This window comes from Medicago truncatula, chromosome 8, assembly GCF_003473485.1.
Source record: "Medicago truncatula cultivar Jemalong A17 chromosome 8, MtrunA17r5.0-ANR, whole genome shotgun sequence".
Taxonomy (NCBI): domain Eukaryota; kingdom Viridiplantae; phylum Streptophyta; class Magnoliopsida; order Fabales; family Fabaceae; genus Medicago; species Medicago truncatula.
This window is the reverse complement of record NC_053049.1, coordinates 7143020-7166264: the sequence shown is the minus strand read 5'-3', so window position 1 is coordinate 7166264 and position 23245 is coordinate 7143020. Positions and strand designations below refer to the sequence as shown.

General features: G+C 30.8%; 3 protein-coding genes across 3 annotated transcripts; all 3 read right to left on the bottom strand.

Annotated features, from left to right (window-relative positions):
- Nucleotides 1–4310: 4310 nt before the first annotated feature.
- On the bottom strand, nucleotides 4311–8121 carry LOC11419919 (AP2-like ethylene-responsive transcription factor AIL1). Its single transcript, XM_024773928.2, has 9 exons — nucleotides 7660–8121; nucleotides 6835–7384; nucleotides 6468–6550; nucleotides 6185–6193; nucleotides 6015–6103; nucleotides 5752–5825; nucleotides 5584–5634; nucleotides 5356–5432; nucleotides 4311–5036 (listed from the first exon to the last, which is right to left on the bottom strand). The coding sequence occupies exons 1-9, from the start codon at nucleotides 7877–7879 to the stop codon at nucleotides 4456–4458; spliced, it is 1734 nt and encodes a 577-aa protein (XP_024629696.1). The 5' UTR covers nucleotides 7880–8121; the 3' UTR covers nucleotides 4311–4455.
- A 6444-nt stretch (nucleotides 8122–14565) lies between these two features.
- On the bottom strand, nucleotides 14566–18256 carry LOC11423981 (ubiquitin-like protein ATG12). Its single transcript, NM_001424897.1, has 5 exons — nucleotides 18157–18256; nucleotides 18011–18069; nucleotides 16545–16613; nucleotides 16400–16462; nucleotides 14566–15037 (listed from the first exon to the last, which is right to left on the bottom strand). The coding sequence occupies exons 1-5, from the start codon at nucleotides 18191–18193 to the stop codon at nucleotides 14978–14980; spliced, it is 288 nt and encodes a 95-aa protein (NP_001411826.1). The 5' UTR covers nucleotides 18194–18256; the 3' UTR covers nucleotides 14566–14977.
- A 2193-nt stretch (nucleotides 18257–20449) lies between these two features.
- On the bottom strand, nucleotides 20450–22247 carry LOC11423980 (transcription factor MYB1). The gene is made up of 3 exons (NM_001424896.1): nucleotides 21924–22247; nucleotides 21507–21636; nucleotides 20450–21313 (listed from the first exon to the last, which is right to left on the bottom strand). Exons 1-3 carry the CDS (start codon nucleotides 22042–22044, stop codon nucleotides 20800–20802), a joined length of 765 nt encoding a protein of 254 aa, NP_001411825.1. The 5' UTR covers nucleotides 22045–22247; the 3' UTR covers nucleotides 20450–20799.
- Nucleotides 22248–23245: the final 998 nt, after the last annotated feature.

The window sequence follows — 23245 nt, the reverse complement described above, 5'->3', positions numbered from 1 at the left end:
ATCTCCTACTGTGAGAGACCTATTCAAGCCTCCTACCATAAACAGCACCCTACTATATAATGTAAATGTGCATGTATGATGTGAATTAATATTAATGTATACACGTTTATATACTTGAAATTGTTCAGAGCTATTGTATCTAATATGGATTTGGTGATTGCATGACACACATAGACTGTAGAAATGAACAGAGCTGGAAATAGGATAGTAATGATGGAGAAATGTCTCTGAATGTTTAAGCATCTTGTCCTATACATGTTGTGTCTTTTTCTATGTCTCTTGCGTCTCATGGCCCTCTCTGCCATTATATGCATATTTCTCTTCTGCAAAGAATCTCTCTCTAAATTTTCTCCCTGCAGCAAACCCCCAAAAGGGCCCCCCTTCAATCCGTACAAAATTTGTTGCAGTGATAAATTTTGTTTGTCCCCTTTTACTTTCATACAGGCTATACAAATAAATGAATACGCCATTTTCAAACAGGAGTTTTTGTTCAATTTAGGATATATTGGAAAGTAACATGATTGTTAATTTAATACTTGCTATTACACTCAAGAGAGTGTGTGTTATGTACTCCAGTTCTTTGCATTAGCTTATTCACACAATTTGATATAGTAGACGATCTCAACCATTTACTTGCTATCAACAACGTTTACTTGATCTCGATTGATTTGTGATCAAATGGTTGAGATTTGTTACAGCGACATGTTGTAAGAGCAATAAATTCAAATGAGTGTATTATTTTCACATGAATGGATTCACTTGATTTTTCTCTTAAATTTTTCTTTTTCAATTTCACCCTTAACTTTTTCCCTCATTTTATATAGAATATTCTTTGATAATCGTCAACGTTGTTAGAGAGATATTGAATATAAAGAACAAATTAGAGAGTCGTAGGAAATAACTATGTTTCAATTCACCTTCTAATCGTTTTTCTCGCATCCCAAAGTTGTTTTTGATGTGAGAATGGTGATGTGTCTGAAGTAACTTGACCACAATACCAAACACACTATATGTCTAGTTGTATAAAAAATATCATATGAAATCAATAGTTTTGTTGAGATGATTGCCTAAGGTGTTGTAATAGTACTAGATATGAAGGTTGGTTGTACCATAACTTTATTACATGCTTGACTTGAGCAAGCAGACAATGAATCTCCAGATGATGCTTGCTCCATGGTACCATAATACTTTATTGTTCGTTTGATATACTTACCTTAGTTATATTAATTAAATAAAGATCATATATATGTAGCATTCATAAAAGATTTGATGAAAGTACATTAAAGTGATAGCATGCATGGTCAAAGTTACTTATACAAATAACACTTGCATGCTTCACCTCAACTCAACAGACAATGAATCAGCTGCCATTGTTATATTCGTACTTGACATGCTCATGTGTTGTTCTTGATGTCAACAGACAACAAGCACCATGCAGTCATTATGCAAACTTTGTGCATTTCTTTTACGTCATCAAACACACTATGTGTTATAGTTAATGTCATCAAACAATAAGCACTAAATGATTATTAATGTGACACACATGTTTTGTGCTACACTTGTTATTAGTTTACAAACACAATGTCTAACATGCATAAAACACCATATACACAAACAAATGTCTTTTTTATTATTGAATCAATAAATAATAAGGTGAAATATGTTATTAACCTTGTAACCTTATAAATAAATAACCATTAATTTTAGTCTATGTAAAAAAGGTTATAATAATAGGGTTTTGAAAAAGGTTTGGTTTAGGATTTTTAAAAAGTTTGTTGAAGTAAATATGATAGATTTATGCTATCAAAAAAGCAAGTGAAGCCAGATAGGTCGTCCGTTTATGGATACTATTAAAACTTATCTTTTATTTATATCAATATATAGTTTATATTAAACATAAAAATCGAGAAACAACTCAAATAATTGACTTTTTAAATAGGCTTTAAAGCCCTACAATTTAAGGCCATATAATGATACACAAGTTTTATAATGAAATAAGTTTTTATGTTGATTTGACACTATTTAATGATTTTAATATGAAATAGGTCTGTAAATAAGCTTTTAGATCAAACCAAACTTTTAAATAAGTTAGATCAAATAAAAAAAAAAAAATAGTCCTATGAAAATCTATATGTCAAGCTCAAGCTTACAAATTTTTCATAAATCAAACTTAGGCCTATCAAAGTCTGCCTTGACGAGACTTATTATCACCTCTAGATTGGAGTCATTCTTCCCATTTTTATTAAAATTAATTTTCCTTCAAAAAAAGTGAAATTAATTTTATTTTCTTCATCAAAAGACACTAGATATTTTTGTCTTGTAGGAAAATGAGAATGGGCACACAATTTAAGGCACCTCCCCATTCATCCATCCCCTTTCTCTCAAGTCAAAAGGGGTATTTTTTATGACATGGCGACAGATCTTTTAAGTGAGTGCGCATTATACCCATAGGTGTATTTTAGCAGGTTGTTCCCTGCTGCTCAGCCGTACCGTACTATGGTAGTCTCCCTTCAGGCGACAACTCTTTGACTGGGTCAAACTATATCCTGTTGTTTTTTTCTTTTTCTTTTTAATCAATGTTAATTTATTAGTTAAGGAATCTTTAAATAATTTTTTTTTAATTTGAAAATGTAAGTTTTTATTTTCATAAAAAATTTCAATTTTAATTGATTAACCAATATCTTTGAGGGATTAGTTAACATTCTCCTTAAATTATTTATTTTTGAGTATGATGATCTCTTTTTAATTTGAAATAATACGACATTGGAAACACATGACAATGATAATATAAAATAAAATTCCAGTTATTTAACTTATGACATGAGTAAAAGAAAATTGATTTCATTATTTGTTTTATTAGTTAATATACACTTTCAATGACCAAAGTCTTATGAAAATAAGCTAAAAATATGTATCGGAGATATCGTAAATCATTTTTAAGAAAAATTCCGATTAACAATTCATAAATGTTTATGTCAGTAAATAATTTTGAGTGTGATATATATAAGATCCCGATCTCTTAGTGGTCAAAATAATTAATCTATTGTTGCTCTGAGTGCTCTTCGAAGTCAGTGGTATCGAAGTCATTAGTTGGCCTCATGAGGGGGACTGGATCAATGTGTATATAACTTGTGTATCAAAAAGAGTATATCAAGTTGTATTGAATCTTAATTTGTATCAAAAGTGTCTTTGCAACAGTGATTTGGATTTGAAGTCATGTAACATATTCTATTTGGATATATATAATGATGTGAGAGACTCACACTTTAAAGATGATAGTTAAAATTTAAATATAAATGGTTAAACCTTAAATTGACTAGAAATAAACTAAATGAATTATTTGTAGGAAAATGCTAATTATTCTGAAAACTTATCTCACGAGACATTCACGATAGCAGTTTACAACTATATCAACACACCTATTTCATTTTCATCTTCATCAACACATGATTTCCGCTAATCCCCACATCTAACGGCTGCCAATCTTTCGCTATACTTTCTTGATAAAATCTTTCACTTTAAATAGCAACCTCTTGTTTATAAAAGAAGTAATCTATATTCTCAATGTCTTAGTATTTTGGATCGTATAGTGATGTTTTAGTCTCTTGTTGGTGTCATTGTGGGTTGTCACTTGGGTCATTGTAGGTTGCTAATTTTGTGAATACATAAACTACTTAAGACTAAATAAGTAAATTATCTACTACTTAATCAGGCGTACTTAATATCAAAGTAACGTTATGTTGCTGAGTAGGGAAATGCCTCATCTTGTCTTTGATGTTTGTCTTGATTCCAAAAGACATGGATGTCACTGTTTTATTTCCCCGCTACATTCCATTAATTTATTACCCTCATTTTATTTGCATGACAAACTGAACCAATTTTCTATAAAGATTTCATGCATGAAAATATCTTTCTAGTCAATGAAAAAGTACTCATGACAACTTGTCAAATGATCATTTTAGATGAATAATAATAAGTTGCTAGCCAAAAAGACATACTAATTTTCATTTTCATGATTTTGTACAAATCTCATCATTGGTTTTATGCAACAATTTTCATTCCAACAAATAAATAATCTTGAGCTAGTTAGTATTGGATTAAGCGCAATATGACAGCACACAATCATACATTTCTCGATCGTTCAATCAAGATCAGATCGTTCAATCAAGATCAGACAGTTCAGTTTTTGAAGAATTTTTTCAAGAAGAGTCCAATCTTACTTAGTCGGTCGAGAAGCGTATGACTGCATACAACCCGGATCCATATTGGATTTGAATTAGTGTATGTACCCTACCTACTGAACACATAAGGAATCAACATTTCTGACATAACTTTTCCTTCAAAAGAAAAACATGTTACTACCATATACCAAACATAAATAATCATTCAACAATAATAATTCTGACATTTGATTTAATTCCTAAGCTAATGTTTTTTAATGTCAAAACATTCCCTTCATTCATTCCACAAAGCAAACATAGGAACTTGATTAACCAAACCCAAATTTCCAAGCCTATTGTTGTTCATGTGGTCATTTTCATTGCTTCCATCATCAAATTTTGGTCCATGCAGTGTGAAGTAACCATGTCCATAATCTGCTCCACTCACTCCAAACTCATTAGGTAGTCCCAATGAACATTTGGGACTTTGAGGGTTCATCTCATTCTTGTTGCTTGGTGAACCGTGCTGTGATGATTCGGTGATGTTGGTGCCGTTCTGAGGTTTTTGCTCGTCGTTGTTGGAATTCCACACCATGTTGGACAATTCATCAGAATGTTGTTCACCATCAGTAATAGTCAGAGGAGGCGGCTGAGAAAGTGTCGATGAACTTCCACATGAATTGAAGTCCTCGGCTGTGGTTGCGGGAGGGGTGGAGTCTTTAGGAGAACGTTTTGCGAGATCTCCGGTAATTAGAGTTGAACTTGAGCATATTCTCTTGACATCATACCTACTTATGTCAAAGTTGGTCACAGCACTTGTTCCCCTAAACTTGATTGCTGCAATATCATATGCTTCTGCAGCCTCTTCTTGCGTGCCTATATAATTTTTATGGCTCACTAATTAGATAAAATATCAAGATACTCAATTAAACTAGAACATGATATCATAAAAGTCAGATTATATTTCACACTATATATCATGCTTAACAACAATGCAAAATAGAATGAATGCGTAGGTTTGGATTTGCGGTGTGATTTTGGAGCTTCGACAAAATCATGGTGCCATATCATGATTTCGTCAAAGCACTTATAACTTTGTACATAAGTAAGGAAATACTTAATTTAACAAAATCATGGTGTCATCGTGATTTCGTCAAAGGATATAGAATATAGCGAAGGAGGATAGGGAACTTACTAAATGTACCAAGATACAAGTCCTTGTTTCCTGCAACCCTTCCAATCCGAGCCTGCCACCTTCCATGTTGATGGTGTCTGAAAATTGGAGACAAGAGGAAAAAGATAAATTGTTAACCAATAATAGTCCATGTGTTTAATTATAAAAACAAAAGCTGAAATTGCAGCAAATAATTCATTGAGAATTTTACTAATATTAATGAAAAAAGCACAACACTTTGGGCCATACCTTGTCACACCTCTATACACAGACGCACCTCTTGAAAATCCACTGCTCTTCCTGTCCAAGTGAAGCAAAAAGGACCATTCATTCCATATTGAATAAAATTGGTGAAAACAAAAGGCCAAAAGGAAGAAAAAAATTCACCAAGTTCACATGGAAAAAATTTAATGGTACCTTCTTAAATTGGCGACAAATTCTTGCCGAGTCATGTGCTTCATTTCTTCAAGTTCCTTATCATAAGTGCTTAACTGAGCATTTAAGAAAGTAGTAGATATAGAGTGATCACAGTTACTAACTATGTAATGTTTCAAACTGCATATACATTAAATATACAAAATAAATATTTGACTTTTTCTAAATATTTTTTTTTCCTTGTAGTGAATATTAGTAAGAATTTTTTACAAAGGAGTGAACTGTGCAAGTCTCAGAAACCTTACAGGGAAATTTATGTGAGTTGTTGGACCCCAATACTTCAGTGCAGCTAAGTCATAAGCCTTTGCTGCTTTTTCTTCCTTATCATACCCACCTAATAATAATGCAAATATGTTATGCATTTAATTTAATTTATGTGTTACATTACAAATGCATTTTTAGGAGTGTGACTTACCAAGGTAAACTGTGAAAGATTTGAAGAAGCCATGAAAGGAGAAGAATCAAACAAGTGCATGAAACAAACAGTTAGTATATTCTCTTTTAAAACAAGAGAGGAAAGAAAAGAAAGATTGAAAATAGAAAAGAGGTTAGAGGACTAGTTTGGTTCTTGAAAATAGTTACAAAACATGCTTCCTTAGTCAATGACAACATAAACCAAAAAACTAAAAAGTTAAAAAAAAAAAAAAAAAAAAAAAAAATTGAAACAAAATCAAAAGTGTATGTCATGTTTCTCTTACCTTGCCTTCCTTTCCTTGTTTGCCCTTCTTTTCTGCAACTATTATCCCATAAATGTGCTTCATATCTCCCAGTCCATCTATGCCTAAACAAAATTAAAAATACAAATTCAACAAAAAATTATGTATTAAATAGCAAATTGTCACAATACCAAACATTATCTTAAAAAAAGTTGATATAAGGACAAAAAAATTGCAACAGAAAAATAAAATTGGTCACTGTATTTGGCATATGTAACATTTAGCAAAAGAAATAGTGACCAATTTGTTTTTTTCTTCTCTAAATTTTTGTGGCAGTTTCAAAGTTCATATATAAAACCTTGAATAAAACTATATAATAAACAAAAATCAAATTAATTAATCTTAATACCTTGTAACACCACGGTATTGAGAAGTTCTTTGTCCAAAAGTATCAATAGATTTACGAGGAACAGGTTCTCTAGCATTAGATTTTGACAAAGACCTTTTCCTAGGATCTTCATTCACTTGAACATTAGAAATTGCACTACCAACACCCCCACCAACACCATTTTGCACACAAGGACTCATAGTCAAATTAAGAGATTGAAAACCATTTCCATCACTAGAAGTTGTTTTCCCCTCAGAAGAAAACTGAGTTTGAGTCATCCAAGATTTATACATGCTATTATCATGGATTAAAGCATGATGATTGTTGTTGCTGTGATCATTATATGCATGAAAAGAGTGAATCAAAGATTGGTTTGTTAGATTCTCCCTTGTGTCAATCTCTGGATTATTATTGGTACAAAAACTTGGTGACACATTAACATTAATTTTAGACATAGTACTAGTAGTAGTACTATTCTGGTTTTGGTTTGAGTAACATCCCAAAAAATCTTCAAGTTTTGGTCCTTCTTCATTTGAATTTCCATCAGTTATTGCATTCTCATATCTCCATTCTGTCACACCAAAAATCCATACACAAATTTAATTACTAAATCATTATCAAATTATTAAAATAAAACAAAAAAATTACTGTTTTTTTTTGTTTCAATTATTCATATCAAGAGTATAAAAAAAAAACATTTTTTTAGCAACATGCAAATAGTTTTGAGCAAAATAAAAAATACCCTTTTGAGGACTAATAAGTAAGAACAAAAAAATGCTACTAGAACATGCAGAACCATCAAAAAAATGTTACTAATAAGTAAGAATAAAAAATACATATATATACCTTGAGGAGTAAAGGAATCAGAAACACAAAGTGAACCATCAGAACGTAGAGGCATAATAGATAAATGATGAGGATGAGGATGAGAAGAAGGAGTAACATAGTTTCTTCCTATTTCTGATCCTTCAGCTACATGGTTTTGGTTTTGGTTTTGGTTTTCTGTACCAAATTCTTCATCAATCCTCAAGTGTGGAGTGAGAGAAAATCCTAACCAGTTACTCATGTTTGTCTAAAGAAGATGTTTGGATTTTCTTTGTTAGGAATGTTGGAGTTTGAGCTCAAAGTTCAAAGCTAAGAATGGTTTGGTTTTGAAAGAGATGAAAATTTTCCATTTAGTTTGTTTTGTTTTCTGTTGAGGGTATCTGAATCTTCTTATTAAGATATCATAGTCATTAATAATCATATGAGTTTGATATATCGTGGGTCTTTTCTAGGCTAGGATTGTGAAATGAGTGTGAATGAAACTAGATATGTGTTTATATATATAAAATAAAATTTATATATTTTTTTAATAATAATATTTGTTGAGGAGGTTTAGACAAAAAGTTAGTGTTGTTGTGTCGTGTAATATTGTGAGGTTTGTAATGAAATGAAAGTGTTGGGTTTTGTGCCAGCTCTTTCATTTCTTTCTCAGATTTCTGCAGAGGTGGCCACGGCATGTAGTAGCAGTCTAATAACAAAATAAAATACTATAATCTTTGGTATTTATATTTCAAGAGAGAGAATAGATGCCAAACTCTCTCCTCTATGATTATAATTTATGAAGCACGGACACTAACGAGGTTAAACATATTTTGGTGTTGGATAGATGTCGTATACGATACTGAATATATAACTACATTTAGTTAGGTGATTTTTTCAAATATTTAATAATATTGGTGTGTCAGTGTTCGTGTTGTGTCTAATATTTTTATTCGTGTTTCATGGATAAATGATTAAGTAGAGGTTGATTTGATGCTATGTTGCAATGCTAATTTTGGTTGATATATGTGATTTGATCAATGGTTAGGGTTGAATACACTTAAGAGATATGGTGGTTTGTGGAATAGTATTTAAATTTCAAGAGAGAATAGATGCCAAAATGTCTCATCAATAACTATGTTCTATGATGTATGGACAATCTTATTAAACGTATTCTGGTGTTTGATACGTGTTATATCTAATACCGACACATATAATTATATTTAATTATGTAATTTTTAAAAATTATTACTCGACGTGTCCATATCTGTGTTTCATATACTAATGATCAAATAGAGGTTGATTTGATGGCTTTTAAATTTCAAGAGAGAATAGATGCCAAAATGTCTCATCAGTAACTATCTTCAATGATGTATGGACAATTTTATTAAACGTATTCTGGTATTTGATACGTGTTATATCTAATACCGACACATATAATTATATTTAATTATATAATTTTTAAAAATTATTACTCGACGTGTCCATATCTATGTTTCATATACTAATGATCAAATAGAGGTTGATTTGATGCTATGTTGCACTGCTTTTAAATTTCAAGAGAGAATAGATGCCAAAATATCTCATCAGTAACTATGTTCTATGATATATGGACAATTTTATTAAACGTATTCTGGTATTTGATACGTGTTATATCTAATACCGACACATATAATTATATTTAATTATATAATTTTTAAAAATTATTACTCGACGTGTCCATGTCTGTGTTTCATATACTAATGATCAAATAAAGATTGATTTGATGCTATGTTGCACTGCTTTTTGTTTACTGTTCGATCTAGTATTGACCGGTGAATGTGATTCGATAAATGGTTAAGGTTGAATGCAGTTGAGAGATATGGTGGTTTGTGTAATAGTGGATGTTTTGAACTTGAACCTTATAGACTATAAAGATAAATAAATAAATTATAGTATAAGAATAAGTAATGTACTGCTACTTTTAACAAATAATAAATAAGTTATTGTAAATATACATAAATAAATGAAATCCTTTATGTTTAAACTTTTTTAAGAAAATGTTAAAAGTGTCCTTAGGGTATTTGGTTAAGAGAACATAAATATAAATAATTTGTTGAAAAATGATGAAAAGTGTTGAATTCAAATTTCTAAAAGTTAAAAAGTTGTAATTCCCAATGCAAAATTACTACTTTTAGTTTCCTTAATATGTGTCCTTAGAGCATCCACAATGGAGATCATCAAATTGAAGGTCTTAAACGGGTCCCACTTGTACACATCACTTTTTTATTATTTTATAATAACAGTACTTAATAGGTACCCAGTCACTCCAATAGAGATCTTCTAACAAAAAGTCTAAATGGGTTCTACAACTAACTCTTAATCATTTAAATTCCACTACTAACATATTATTTTAATAAAAAAAGTGTGTGGGAACTTAAAGATGGGGTCTTAAGTTAGACCTCAAGTCTTACAAAAACCCCCAAATTTTTTCCTACAATAGGAGTACCTATTAGGTACTAGGTCTTAAATAGTGAAGACCTCGTCATTGTAGAGGCTCTTAGCGCACTTGTTAACAAGACCTCTTTTTTAATTGATCCTTCAATTTTTTGTTTTCGAATTGGTCTTGCTCATTTGCATGTTATGCTCCTCTTACTTTATTGTAATTTATGTTACTTTTTGTTACTTTATTAATTTATAAATTTTGTTCCATAACTAAAGATGAAAGCATTACATACATATGTACATTCATCACATCTCACGTTAGAGATGAACAATCATTGTTTGAAGTTTGTGAATTCGAATCGTAGAAATGAAAAAAGACATTATTGCAAAAAAAATAAAAATAGTTATTAATGTATTTGGAGTTGAAAATTTAGATTAAAAGAAGAAGAAAAAAATTAAGAAACTAAGGAGTGGGACAAATCTAGCATATTTATGTGAGTTATCTCAATTTTAAAATGACATGCATATTTTTTTAACGAAACTTGTTAAAACAAAGATAGTGCAAACATAATACAACACAAATGACCAATTTAAGTAGCAAAAGACTGGTCCTTTGAGGATTCACTCCAACAAAGTGAGAAATTAGTTTATAATAGCAAAAATGAGTTTGTATCAAAATTGATAAAAAGTCTAAGCTTAGTATTCTAACTCTCATAAAGTGGACAAACAATTCAATCGTATATCAATTTAAGTGTAAAATGACAACTTCTAATAACTCCCGGCATAGAGGATTTGAAATAACGCTTAATTGATAAGTTTGTGTTTTTTCTTGAATATTTCATTGTTGATGATAACTTGCCTTGTTCTACATTTTCATATTATCGTTCGCTGAACGGCGATTAATTGTTGTTTGTTTTAAAATGATAATTAATTATCATTTAGTACTTTTTAAATTGTTTAAATCAAATTTAATTGATGTAACGATTTAAAAAAGTTTTTAGAACAATAATTAGTTGTCGTTGAAGGTATTTTGAGTATTTTGACGTGACTGTGAGCAATTGATAGGTGTTTAAGGATCAATTTCCCCATATGGGTAGATCAGAAACATAGCACCCACATTATGGCCCAAAATGCTTCAATAGTCCTCTTCTTAATACATTTGTTCTTCTATTTAAAAAAAAAAAAAAAAAAACTTATTTATCACTGTTGAGTTAAATGCTCAAACTCTCAGACTAGAAATATCTCAGCAATTGTTGCGCTAAAACTATTGAAAAATGTATGCATTTGATTTGAAGAATTCACATTTTGCCTTAAAAAAAAATAAGAAAAACGGCAACGGTATCTTAAGGCGGTTTAGTTCCTCCATAAAACAAATGTTTTTCCTTTCTAATAAATAATAGTCAACGAAATTTACTCTTTCTTAAAATATGTCCAACGACAATATAACTACTTTTTTTTTATTTTTTTTAATTGATTACATCAATTTAAAAAGTTATTAAATGATTTAACAACGAACAATAATAACCAAATTCGAGCAATTGTTGGATGCTTAAGGAGTAACTATCAAAGTCGAATGTTTTAAATTGAACGTTTATGAGAAATAATAATGGTAACATGAAAAAAAAAAAATTGTTAGAAATATTATGCGTTATTCATGGGTTAAGCTCATGTGGATATGCAAAAGTATTTATATATTTATTTCTTTATCATCTTTTCATTCTTTTGAAAATTGTTTTTAGATTGAGTTAAAAATAAAGAAACAAAGAATTGTTTCTAGAAAAATGTTTGACCTAAATTAGTTTGCAGCATTCGTGACCCAATTGAACCATTTGGTCCAATCGACTACTAGTTGCAATTGCATTGCATGTATGCTTACTGGTTAGAGCAGTGGTGCCAATTGGTTCAGATTCACTGTGAAATAATGCAAGTTGCAAACCAAGCACAACACAAGTACAAGTTGTCCTCTATTATGTACGTATCTTTAATTTTAGTTGGTGTTTTTTTAATTGAGGAGGTCGAGATTTGAATCTTAAACCTTGCATATATTATACATTGTTCCTACTAACTGAGATAAACTTACAAGGACTTTTAGTTGGTGTTTAATAATACTCTATTCTTTTTCATTCTCTTTAACACATTTTCTAAAATATTTTTGTAATTATATAAAAAAACCAAAAGATTCTGAAGAAAAAAAAAATAAAGTCGTTTTTTTATGACCTTTTACGGAGGTATTCCAAAAAATATATATTTTACAAGGGGTAAATCAAAAAAAATATTTTACAAGGAAAAAAATAAAAAATGACATATATTACAGATGGGTAAAGCACCATTAACCTAAAATAGTTTGAATAACTGTTTTTTTTAGTAGTAAAAGTAGTTGTTATTTTTGTGTGATATTAATTATTATTTTTCTAATTCTACCATAAATTAATATTATCTGAATTACTTTTAAACCATTATTCCACTAAACATTTACAACAACGACTAATAATAATCAATGGTTAATAAGGATAATTTATAAAAAATAACATTTGTTTAATTCATTTATATCTGTTTTTAATCAATGTCAACAAACCTTGAACAACAGCTATGTTGGATCAGATGAGTAATATAATGTATTGTTTCTCCGCCCCTAATTTTGGTCTTTTTATTTTTAGCTTAATACTTTAAAATTTTGGTTGTTTTAAGAAACTAGGATAAAATACCAAACCAAAAAAAGAAAAAGAAACTAAGATAAAATAAGTGTTTTTTTTTTCCCTTTTGTACTCATACAAAACCAAAAGCAATTTTTTTTTTTTTTGAGAGAACCAAAAGCACATATTTAATAACTTTAATTGTGCCAATTAACGATAGGGTAAGAAATAAATAACTTTTTTTTTACACATACATTTGATCAAATCATTTATGTAGAAATATTTTAGGAACTTATTTAAAAATGAAACATCATATAGTAATTTAATTGAATACATGTGTAACAAAAAAATACACTGTCAATGTATACAGAATTAATCATTTCTTAATATGTGCAAAAAAACATATAAACACAAATAAGTTCATAAATAATTGAATTTTTTATCGATATCATGAAGTTGTATATGTATAAAAAAAGAAAACTAGAACATCCAAGGGTGAGAACTTTGTGGTAATTTAGGAGGGAAACCTTAAAATCTCCGCAACAGCGTTGTCAGCATGGCACCATAGGTCAGGTGAAAACTATATGCATATATATAATAACGTTAACTTTTCATTCTATATTCACATTGTTAAAGCATTATGCACCCATCTGTCTGCTGCATTGCATTGAAGCCCATGCAGATTGTAGACAGTTTTTGTGGACTTTGAAGATCAAACCAAATAAGTTGCGAGTTACTTCAATGTGGTTGAAATTTAGACCAATGTGAGTTACTTTGATCATACATTTCAATTCAATGAATCACATGCTCTTCTGTGTCCACTATTTATTCATTCATGAAAGACAACTTAGCTTAGGTCTTGGAGTTACTGCAGATACCACTTGTTTGAATTTGGAATATGAAATTATTAAACTATGGTTGACTTCATGGTTTACCTTGAATAAAAACAAAAATTATCAGAGTGAAATGATATCAGAGATAGCAAAGTTCACATTGTATCTTAAAAAATGCAGTTTAAATTTTCTCAAAAATAGTTGTAAAATGATCTTTAATTCTTTTTTTGTGCGGCAAAATGATCTTTAATGCAACAACACTTTAATTAATAATAATTTTTCTTTTTTCCACTTTTTCAATTGTAGAAATATATAAAGTTTGTTGTTCGAAAGTATACTTTCAAACACAAAATCATCAAGTTTTTACCACTAAGATGTAAATTTGTTCAAAACTTTTACTTATATTTAGTCCATACGTTGAAAAATAATGTTAAAAGCTTCAATTGTGATCTAAAAAGACGAAGTTCAGATACTACCACGCATGACATTTATGAAATGATAATTAATACTCTTAGAGTGTGTTTGGATGGAGGAATGTTTTGAGGGAATTCAACTACTTTAAATTCACCTCAAAGTAGTTGAATTCCCTCAAAACATTCATCCATCCAAACACACTCTTAAGTTTTTGAAATTTATTTTACTTATATTTCATTTGTTTCATGTAGCATATTTTTCATGAAATAAGACAAGACCATGGTTATGGGTTTCTGTCAACGAAGGCGATTCGCAATGAGTGGTCCATCACTCCAATTCATGGTACTATTATGTACCTCCACCCTCTCTATTTACAAAAGAATCGTAACCTCATGCGGGTGAGGGGGAGTATACTAATAATCTTCTGCGTTCTATGAAATCATGCTCATTGTAGTTGTAAATTACAACTTCACATTAGCTACTTAATCAGATATAAGCAAAAAATATCAAAGATATTATGTCTAAATTTGGATAAATACATTTGATATTTTGCTTATATTTAAGGCTGAAGTGAGTAGTGCACAAATATATCAAGTTGCAAAAGTTCTACTACTAAGATGTATAATTCAATAAAATTATTGGTTGAAGCTATATACATCATCATGATATATTGATTAAAGAATAATAGTTGAATGGTTATCACTTCAACAAGCATACGAGTTTCTAAACCACCATCATCCATGACTAAATTGACATGATAGATTTCTCAACAAAAAAAAAATGGCATGAATAAAACTAAAAGGGTGGCTCCATTATGTAAAGACACTCCTAAAATAAAGGCATTTCAAACCAACAAGTTATGAAGAACACATGTTAGTTTTTGTTCCATTTCTACCTTGTCAGAATCTTCAAGTTCAATAGCAATATTGTACTTTGATTGTATGCAATTGAAGTCCGAGTTTGTGCTGAAACGTGTGGTAACAACTAAAGAAAAACTATATATATTCACATTTTGGAATTTGCAGGTTATATCGACCAGCAACTGTTATTTTAGTGTTAGCCCCATGCCATAGAACAAGCGTAGTTGACAACCAGTTTTCCATCAAAGCCAAAATTCTGAAAAATCAAAGTGGCCCATAAGAGAAAATAAAAACATAAGGAGATAATCAGAGATACTCTAGTACAATAAATTGATTATAGGATAAACTAAGATACTCTAGCATAAGATAAAAATATGTATTTTCTTATATTCTAACTATCTCATATTACTTGGAAGCAAACACTTAATAAGTATGCGATCATTGTAGCCGATAATATCAAAACTCTCCTACAAGCTAGTACATATATGTCATATGCATCAAGCTTGTCACATATGGGATGGCTTGACGACATGACACATGCCTTACAAAACCAGCAAGCTTTCAAGCTTTCATGCCTTACAAAACAGGGACAACAGTCGGTGAGATGCCCAATTAGAGATATCTGGTGCTAGGGCCAAAGTAACCAGCTCTAACACTTGGTTGAACAACAAAGACAACCATGGTTCAGTTCTATTACTGTTTCTGAAATTTAGGTTTCTTTCAAACTTACAAGACTAGTAATTATGAGCTCATACTAGAAGTAATCTGAAAATGCTAGAGTAAAATTACTTAACATGTTGTGATTATATGCACCTTAAGTAATAATCAGATTCTACCATTGACATGAAATAATTAATCTGCTGCAGCATTATGATAGGGACCTTGGTGTTATGGGGTGTCCAAGTCCCCAATTAAGCAGCATGAAATGCCTGATGGAGTATTTAAGTGCCTTGGTTATTCCCCCCTGATATCTAGCTTTTAATTGAGGGTTCCTCAAGTGTTTGGATAATTATCAATTGGTATTATTGTTGATTGCCGATAGCTCGGATAGGATTACCTGTAGAGGGCTGACAGATAGGTAAAGCGCTGTAGTGTGCAGCTGCCGGGATGTTGGCTCTCAAGAGCGGTGCTAGGATAGGGATTTGAGTATTATAGAGTGCCCAAGTCTCACATTGAGTAGTATGAGATGCTTGGTGGAGTATTTAAGTGGCTTGGCACTTCTCTCTTGACAACTAGCTTTTAAGGGAGGGTTCCCAAAGTGCTTGGATACTTATCACACTTCCTATGAGCTAATGGTTCCATTAGTACTTCTATCTAGACACCTACTAATTACACATATCGTAGAGAAGCTCAACAACTACCATACTACTCTACCAATCCCCACCTCAAAAAATAAAATGTCATATACAATACTATAACATTGAGACTATAATTAACAAGAAGCAAAAGGCATCATAATATTCACTAACAAAGAAAGAAAAGCCAGGCAATTTTATGTTTTTCCTCAAAAGGTTTTACACAACGAAGATAACAAGAAGAATCATCACGACAATATGCATCATTTACATTCAATGTAAATATTAAAAACAACGGAAAAAAGAATCCAATAATTTCTTACATTATACAAATCAATGACCAGTTCATCAGGGTTCGGTGAAAAAGCACTGTTGACATATACAAACTGCAAAACGAGAAAACAAAAAATTGAGCATGCAGAGCCTTTAAAGAGCCAGATGGGGGTAGAGTAAATAGTTATTGTTTACCAATGATTCCCTGTGGAGCTGTCTGCGAAGAAAGTCTATCACTTTGGCAAATTTATCAGTTCCAGCTATCTGCCATGTCAAATATATATGTAAGTTTTTTACACTTCAAAATTAAGAATGCTTGTTATCATAGAATAAGAGATTCAGTCAATTTTTTTCATGAATTCCTTAATATAACGACTTTCAGAGTTCAGTTTAAAACTAAATTTTTTGTTTATGCACTCCAAACCAGCATTTTCTATATGTGAGAAAGTAAGTATATATACTAACATCAAGCGCAGGAAATCCTTACAGAAAAAAATCTGCACCCTTCTTTCCCCATTGTCAGCATTTAAATTAGTGTGCAATCTCAATCAAAAGGTGCATATAAAATGAAATGCAGTATGGGTTTAAGGTACAAAGAATAATGTCAAAAACTTGAGGATAAACTATATAAAAATATTTTGCTCGAACAAGTTCGTTAGAACCAATGGCCGCTATTGATTCAAGTAGCCACCAAACCTACCTAGTGGAGCATGGTTTTTAATTGTCTGTTTCATTGTAAATCGGCGCAGTTAACTATATATACAACTTAAATCTTTTCTTACTACATAGGGTTGGCCGCATGAATTGAACAAGAATACTCTTGTGAATCATATCTAATGACAAAACAAATCAACATAACTGAAAAAGACCGTGATACTCTGGTGAATCATGTCTAATGACAAAACAGAAAAACATAACTCTTTCTTAGATGTTTGGTCTGTAGTTTTTCTTAGACTTCTCAACCCTAAATCTAATTATTGGACTACCCTCCACCTGATTAGCTCTTCTTAGGGGCCTATACAGGTCTTCTCCACAAATGCTGTACAACCTAAAGTGAGAGTCTATCATCCTTTCACATTTGTCATAGTTAACTCAACTTCAAATTTATTTATAACAACATTGAACTCCGTATGAGATAAAATTGTATTAACAAAGCAACAAGTAGCCAATATTTGAGAAGTCTCCCTGGAGTGTTTATCCGTATAATTCCAAAGGTAGACAGCACATGAACTATGTATGAATAGAATTGGAAATGAACAGAAGTTAAAAAGTAAGAAATGTTGATGATTTGATGTATACCAACATTGACTGAGGGCGATGTATGATAATTCATATGCTTAATTTGTTCAACATGGTTCCATTAATCAATTTAAGAAGCCACATTAAGAAAAGGCATGACTGATTTCGTTACCACATCAAACCAATCCAAGCAAAAGCAAACATGAAGAACTTATAAAACCTAAAACTCACACCCAAAAGAGAGAAAGTAATTATCTCGATTACTAATTCACCTAAACCATGTGAATTAACGATTCACATAAAAAAAATACACACAATTCAGATTTAAGCACAATCCTCACACCCAAAAGCTTAAATTAACGATTTTTAATGCGAATTGTGAAGAAATAAAAAAAGACCCATTAATTAAAGAGGAAAAGTACCTTGAATTTGGATTGTTTGAGAATAGGAGCATCACCGGTGGCTCTGAGATGAACAACCACTATCACAAAAAAGATGACAATAAAATCAAATTGAGAAAGAGAAAAGAAAAGATTGAGTGATTGATTGATGAAGAAGAAGAAGTAACCTTTACGAACAGAAGTTGGAGATTCAGCAGCAGCCATGGAGAAGAAGGAACACTGAAGAAGAAGAAGAAGAACCAATTTCAATCCCTATTTCCTACGAAGAAGAACTAATCTTTTTTCTTTTTTAAATCATTTCAAGTAAATTTAAAGGTTTAAAATATCAAATATTTGCAACTCAAAAATTGAAATAAAATGAAATGAAAAAAAAAAATGAGGGATAAAAAAAAATAATTGCAATTTTTTTTTTCCGATTATTTTATTATCTCTGGATTTCTTTTAAATGTATGCAGTAATTAAAATAGTAATTAAAAATAATTGTATTCTAAATTGTCACCCTAAATTTAGTTTACAAGAAAAAAAGGATTGTTGAAAATAAAATTTAAAAGTAACTAAGTGACATTTTGTTTTTTTAAGGGTAAATGATATTTTTGTTAAAACTTATTTATAATTCTCAAATATAATTTTTTTTCCATATATTTAAGATCGAACATAGTCACCGTGAGCTTAACTCAGTTTATAAGGTCCGATGTTCAAACCCCAGACACCACCAAAAAAAATCTAACATAGACATAAGTTATAAAAAAAATAGATAAATTTCGGCAGATCTGGAAGCATAGATAAAAAATAGACATAAATTCAATCAATGATTTGGATGTCAACGTTGCAGATCCGGAAGCATGAATATTTTGGTGATTTAGATTTTATCATATTATTTGCAGGAATTTTGTCGTTGTATGCTATTAATTTGGGTGTTGTGAGTTTATTCGCAGATTCACCCTTTACGTTTTTAGCGATCTTGATTCTGATGTATTCTATCAATTTGAATGAATGAAAACATCAACGATCTTAATTAAATTTTTAATAAATGTGAAATTACAAATCGTCGTGTAATTTGGGATCTAGGAAGTACTAAATAAATAGAAAAACTTATACAAGGAGTACATAAATCTAGTGAGTATTAATAACTTAACCTAAAAGGTATCTAATCAAATTATATTCGTTGGTTAAAGAGTAATTATAGGAGAAAGATAAGTTTTCCTGTTATGTGAGATTTACATGTAAATGGAAATGAACTTCATAGGCATCTAGATTAGATAGATTGGAAAGTAAACCTTTGTATGGTATTGGGACTGATATAACTAGTTAATTCAGTGTTTTGAGGTAGTGCAAATTTGATTTTAGTTGAAAATGGGTTTGAACCGAATGGTTATGTCTAGATTTCAATCACTCCAATGTAAAAGTTACATAGAGTTGCATTTACCAGCTAGAATCGTGTTATAATTTAAATGCAATTCTCTCTTCAAGTGTAGCTTTTGTTAAAATCACAGTAGGTTCTTGTTATTTCGTCAAAGTTATCATGAATCTAAACATACACTTATACGCCAATCAGCTGAAAAGACACCTATGAAATGACGGTGAAAGTTTATAAACATGATTTTGATTGATGCAAACACAAGTGGTATAAATAACTCTTTTAGGACTATATTCTTTTAAAATGAATAATTTACCATTTTTTACGAGCAAAATTAATAGTTTACTTTTGAGACAAGAAATCATCTCAAACATTGGTTAGAGTACTATCAAGGAAATATATTAACAGGTCAGTGTTTTATACCTAACATGTGTATGTGGATCATCTTAATTAAAATTCTCTCTTTAATTAATTGTTAAGATGTCTAAAATTATCTTCAACAGGGATAATTCACTTTAGTATAACCAAATTTTTCTATTTTATTAGCACAGTAGTTTATATACACAATGTTCTCTTTTGGATAAATTTGCTTTCACATTGATGCTTTCTTTTTCCCTGTGACTGTCTATCATCTATTGTTGCAAGCATCTCTTTAGGAAAATTAAATTGTTCAAGTTGAAGGAACTACTGTGATTTGTGACCTTAAACCTGAAAATTTGTGACATTTAAAGTAGATATAAAGCAATTAATATTGCTGAACCTGACACTTGAGAAATACTCCCGATGATATTTACAACACTAACACACACTACGCATCAACCACTTGCATAGATCCGGTGATAATTCGGAATAAAAGATATACACACGAGTTTGATAATGAATATATAGTCGTTACGGTTACACACACAGTACTCCTGTTTGTTATGTTGCTTCTATAAGCTATCAAAACTGAAATCCTTTGCATAGTATATGCTAGTATGAGTATTTTATCTCTTCATGTATAGTTACATATTTATACTCAAATACAGTTATAGATGCATAAATTAATGGCATGGCTCCCAACAAAAAATTGGTAAACAAAAATTGTAAAACTCCAGCACTTTCTAAATTATTGTGGCATAATATCTACTAGAAAAAGTGAAATTATCGACGGAAATTAGTGATAGAAAAAAGAAATAATCTTCTACTTTAGCGTCTATAATTTTGTATCAATTAGAGACAAAATCAAAGACGAATTTCATGTTTTTCGGTCTCTAATTTTCCGTCACTATATTCAAACTTTTTTGGTATAAAGGATTGGTGATCAAGTGACATAAAGAAGAAGCCAAGAACTTGTTCATCTAGTTACATGTTTAGTTAGGAAATACATATAAAAATGGCATATAGCAAAGGCTATATGATTCCCAATTCACTTGACCTTTTTCTCTTGGTCCCCTCATTGGAATAAATCACTTCAATCATTTTCAAGTCCAAGAAAGGAAGCCATCTTCTTAAGCTCCACATCCAAAAGGATCTCTTGAGGGTCAAATTTCTCTGCTAAAAGATGACAATGATCAGAAGGTGATGATGAACTATGAGTACTATTTGTTGAACTCACCTTGTGATCTTCCATTTGTGGAATCTTTGAATTAGACTCATCATCACCAACCATCAATTGATCTTGATGATCAAAGTCAATGAAAAAATCAGCAATAGAAGTTTCATCACTTCCTTGATCATACTCACTTCCACTATTCTTTTCCAAAATTTTGTATTGATGAACAGCCTTCAGTCTCCTAGGCTTTGGAGCTTCTGGTGCTACATGTCCACATTTGCCATGATTGTGTCGAAGTGAAACAGAAGATGGTGATGGCAATGATGATGATGATGTTGGCTGTTTTTGTAACTTCTTTGACAGATTAGTATTCCAGTAGTTCTTGATTTCATTGTCTGTTCGTCCTGGTAGTCTCTTAGCTATCAAAGACCATCTATATAGAACAAATATCATAAATTTTAGTCATTTATAATAATGAAGGAGAATGAATTGTGATGATTCGATTCCTGACTAGAATTATATTGGTCAAATCTCACTTAGCTCTCGACCGAACTCTAGATCACCATTATCAGACTTGTGTCGAGTAGCATAGGCTAATTTAAAACAAAAATAAAAATAAAAATCACCTGTTACCAAGAAGACGATGAAGTCTTATGATCATGTCTTCTTCGTCGGTAGAGATATGGCCTCTCTTTATACCTGGTTTGAGATAATTCAACCATCTTTGTCTACAACTTTTTCCACACCGCTTTAAACCTACTCCATATAAACCAAAGAGACCAATCGAAAACTATTTAAGAAAAATTATAATAGACAACATGATCTTCTGCCACGGCCAAATCGGATTCAAAATCTAAGGACATGCATGGAACAATCTTGTATCCTCTACAGTCTCTCTAGACAAACCTCTCGGCCATTCAAATTAATCCAACTATCAAGATTTGTTTGGAGAGACAGGAAAGGATACAAGTCTCATGAAAACACATTGAATGGCAACTATAATATAGTTGTGCATTAGAGAAAATCAGTAATTAATTTAGCACCTGCATTTTGGGCAACCTTTTGCCATTTTCCTTCTCCATGAATGACAACATATTTGGAGAGGATATCATCTTCTTCACGAGACCAAGCACCTTTATTAACCTCCTTAGGACTTCTAACCATGTTACTTACTTAGTTACTTTGCTTCTTCTTCTTCTTCTTCTTCTTCACACAAAAAACACTCCACTGCCACTCATAAAAACAATAATGACTATAGTGGCTTTAATTTATTACTACACATATTTAGTAGCTTAGAAAAATGTACGTACTTTCCATGGATCCATATAGCAAAGAGAAAAGGGACAACAATGTTATGAGGGTCATTAGTTAATACAAGAAAAAAATTATAAAAATGAAAAACAAGACAAGAAAACATGAAAGACTTTAAAGCAAATTGGGTGTGAAAATATTGCGTATCGTACTCCTCGTACGTCGACATCACAAGGGAGGGGGACCAACCAACAACTGATGGAGTTTGGCTTCCTTCATATTTTGTCCCACATGCATTGGAATTGGAAACCTTTTTGATGGGTTTCATGACTTTTGTGTTGTGAGACATAAAACCCACATTAGGAAATCTTTAAGTTTAATGAATCATATCAATTGTAGAGGTTAGATAATTTGTCACCAAATTACAAAATGATAAATTATTCTATGAAATTAAACATATGCTTAACCTCTTCAATTTTCATCATTTGTCAGGTCAAAGCCGAGTTTTAATTGTGGAGAAGTGGAGTGTCCGGGGTTCGAACCCCGGCTCCTGCATATAATATGCAATATCCCTACCAACTGAACTAAGCTCAAGGGATATGTTTCTATAAATTTATTTACAACTTTCGCGATGCAAATTCATAAGAATCAATTCAATTGATTGATGGAGAGTAACTTGATTGACGTTCAATAGCTAAAATGTTTATTCACCCTCCTTTAAGTTCCTTCAACAGTAGTTTATAAGTTTTTATTTTTTATTTTTATAACTTATTATGTAAGTCTGTTTCTAAAAATAGTATTATGTAAGTTTTAAGTTAAAATATTGTTCTTTCATTTGAAAATTTGTTTAAAAATACTTTTATAATTTTAAATTAGTTTTTTTTTTTTTGAGTAATCTAAGAGAGGTGAACAAGTACTAAACACCTCTATTATATGTTTTTTTTATACACAACCTCTATATGTTAAAATATACATTTTCATCTCCTAACTGACAAAAATACACTACATTATACTCAGATGGGCATTTCATGTAAAGTCAAGACCGTCCATGAGTTTTTTTTATGCAAAATGGAAATTATGAATTTTTAATAAGTGTGAAAAGTCCTATATCAAT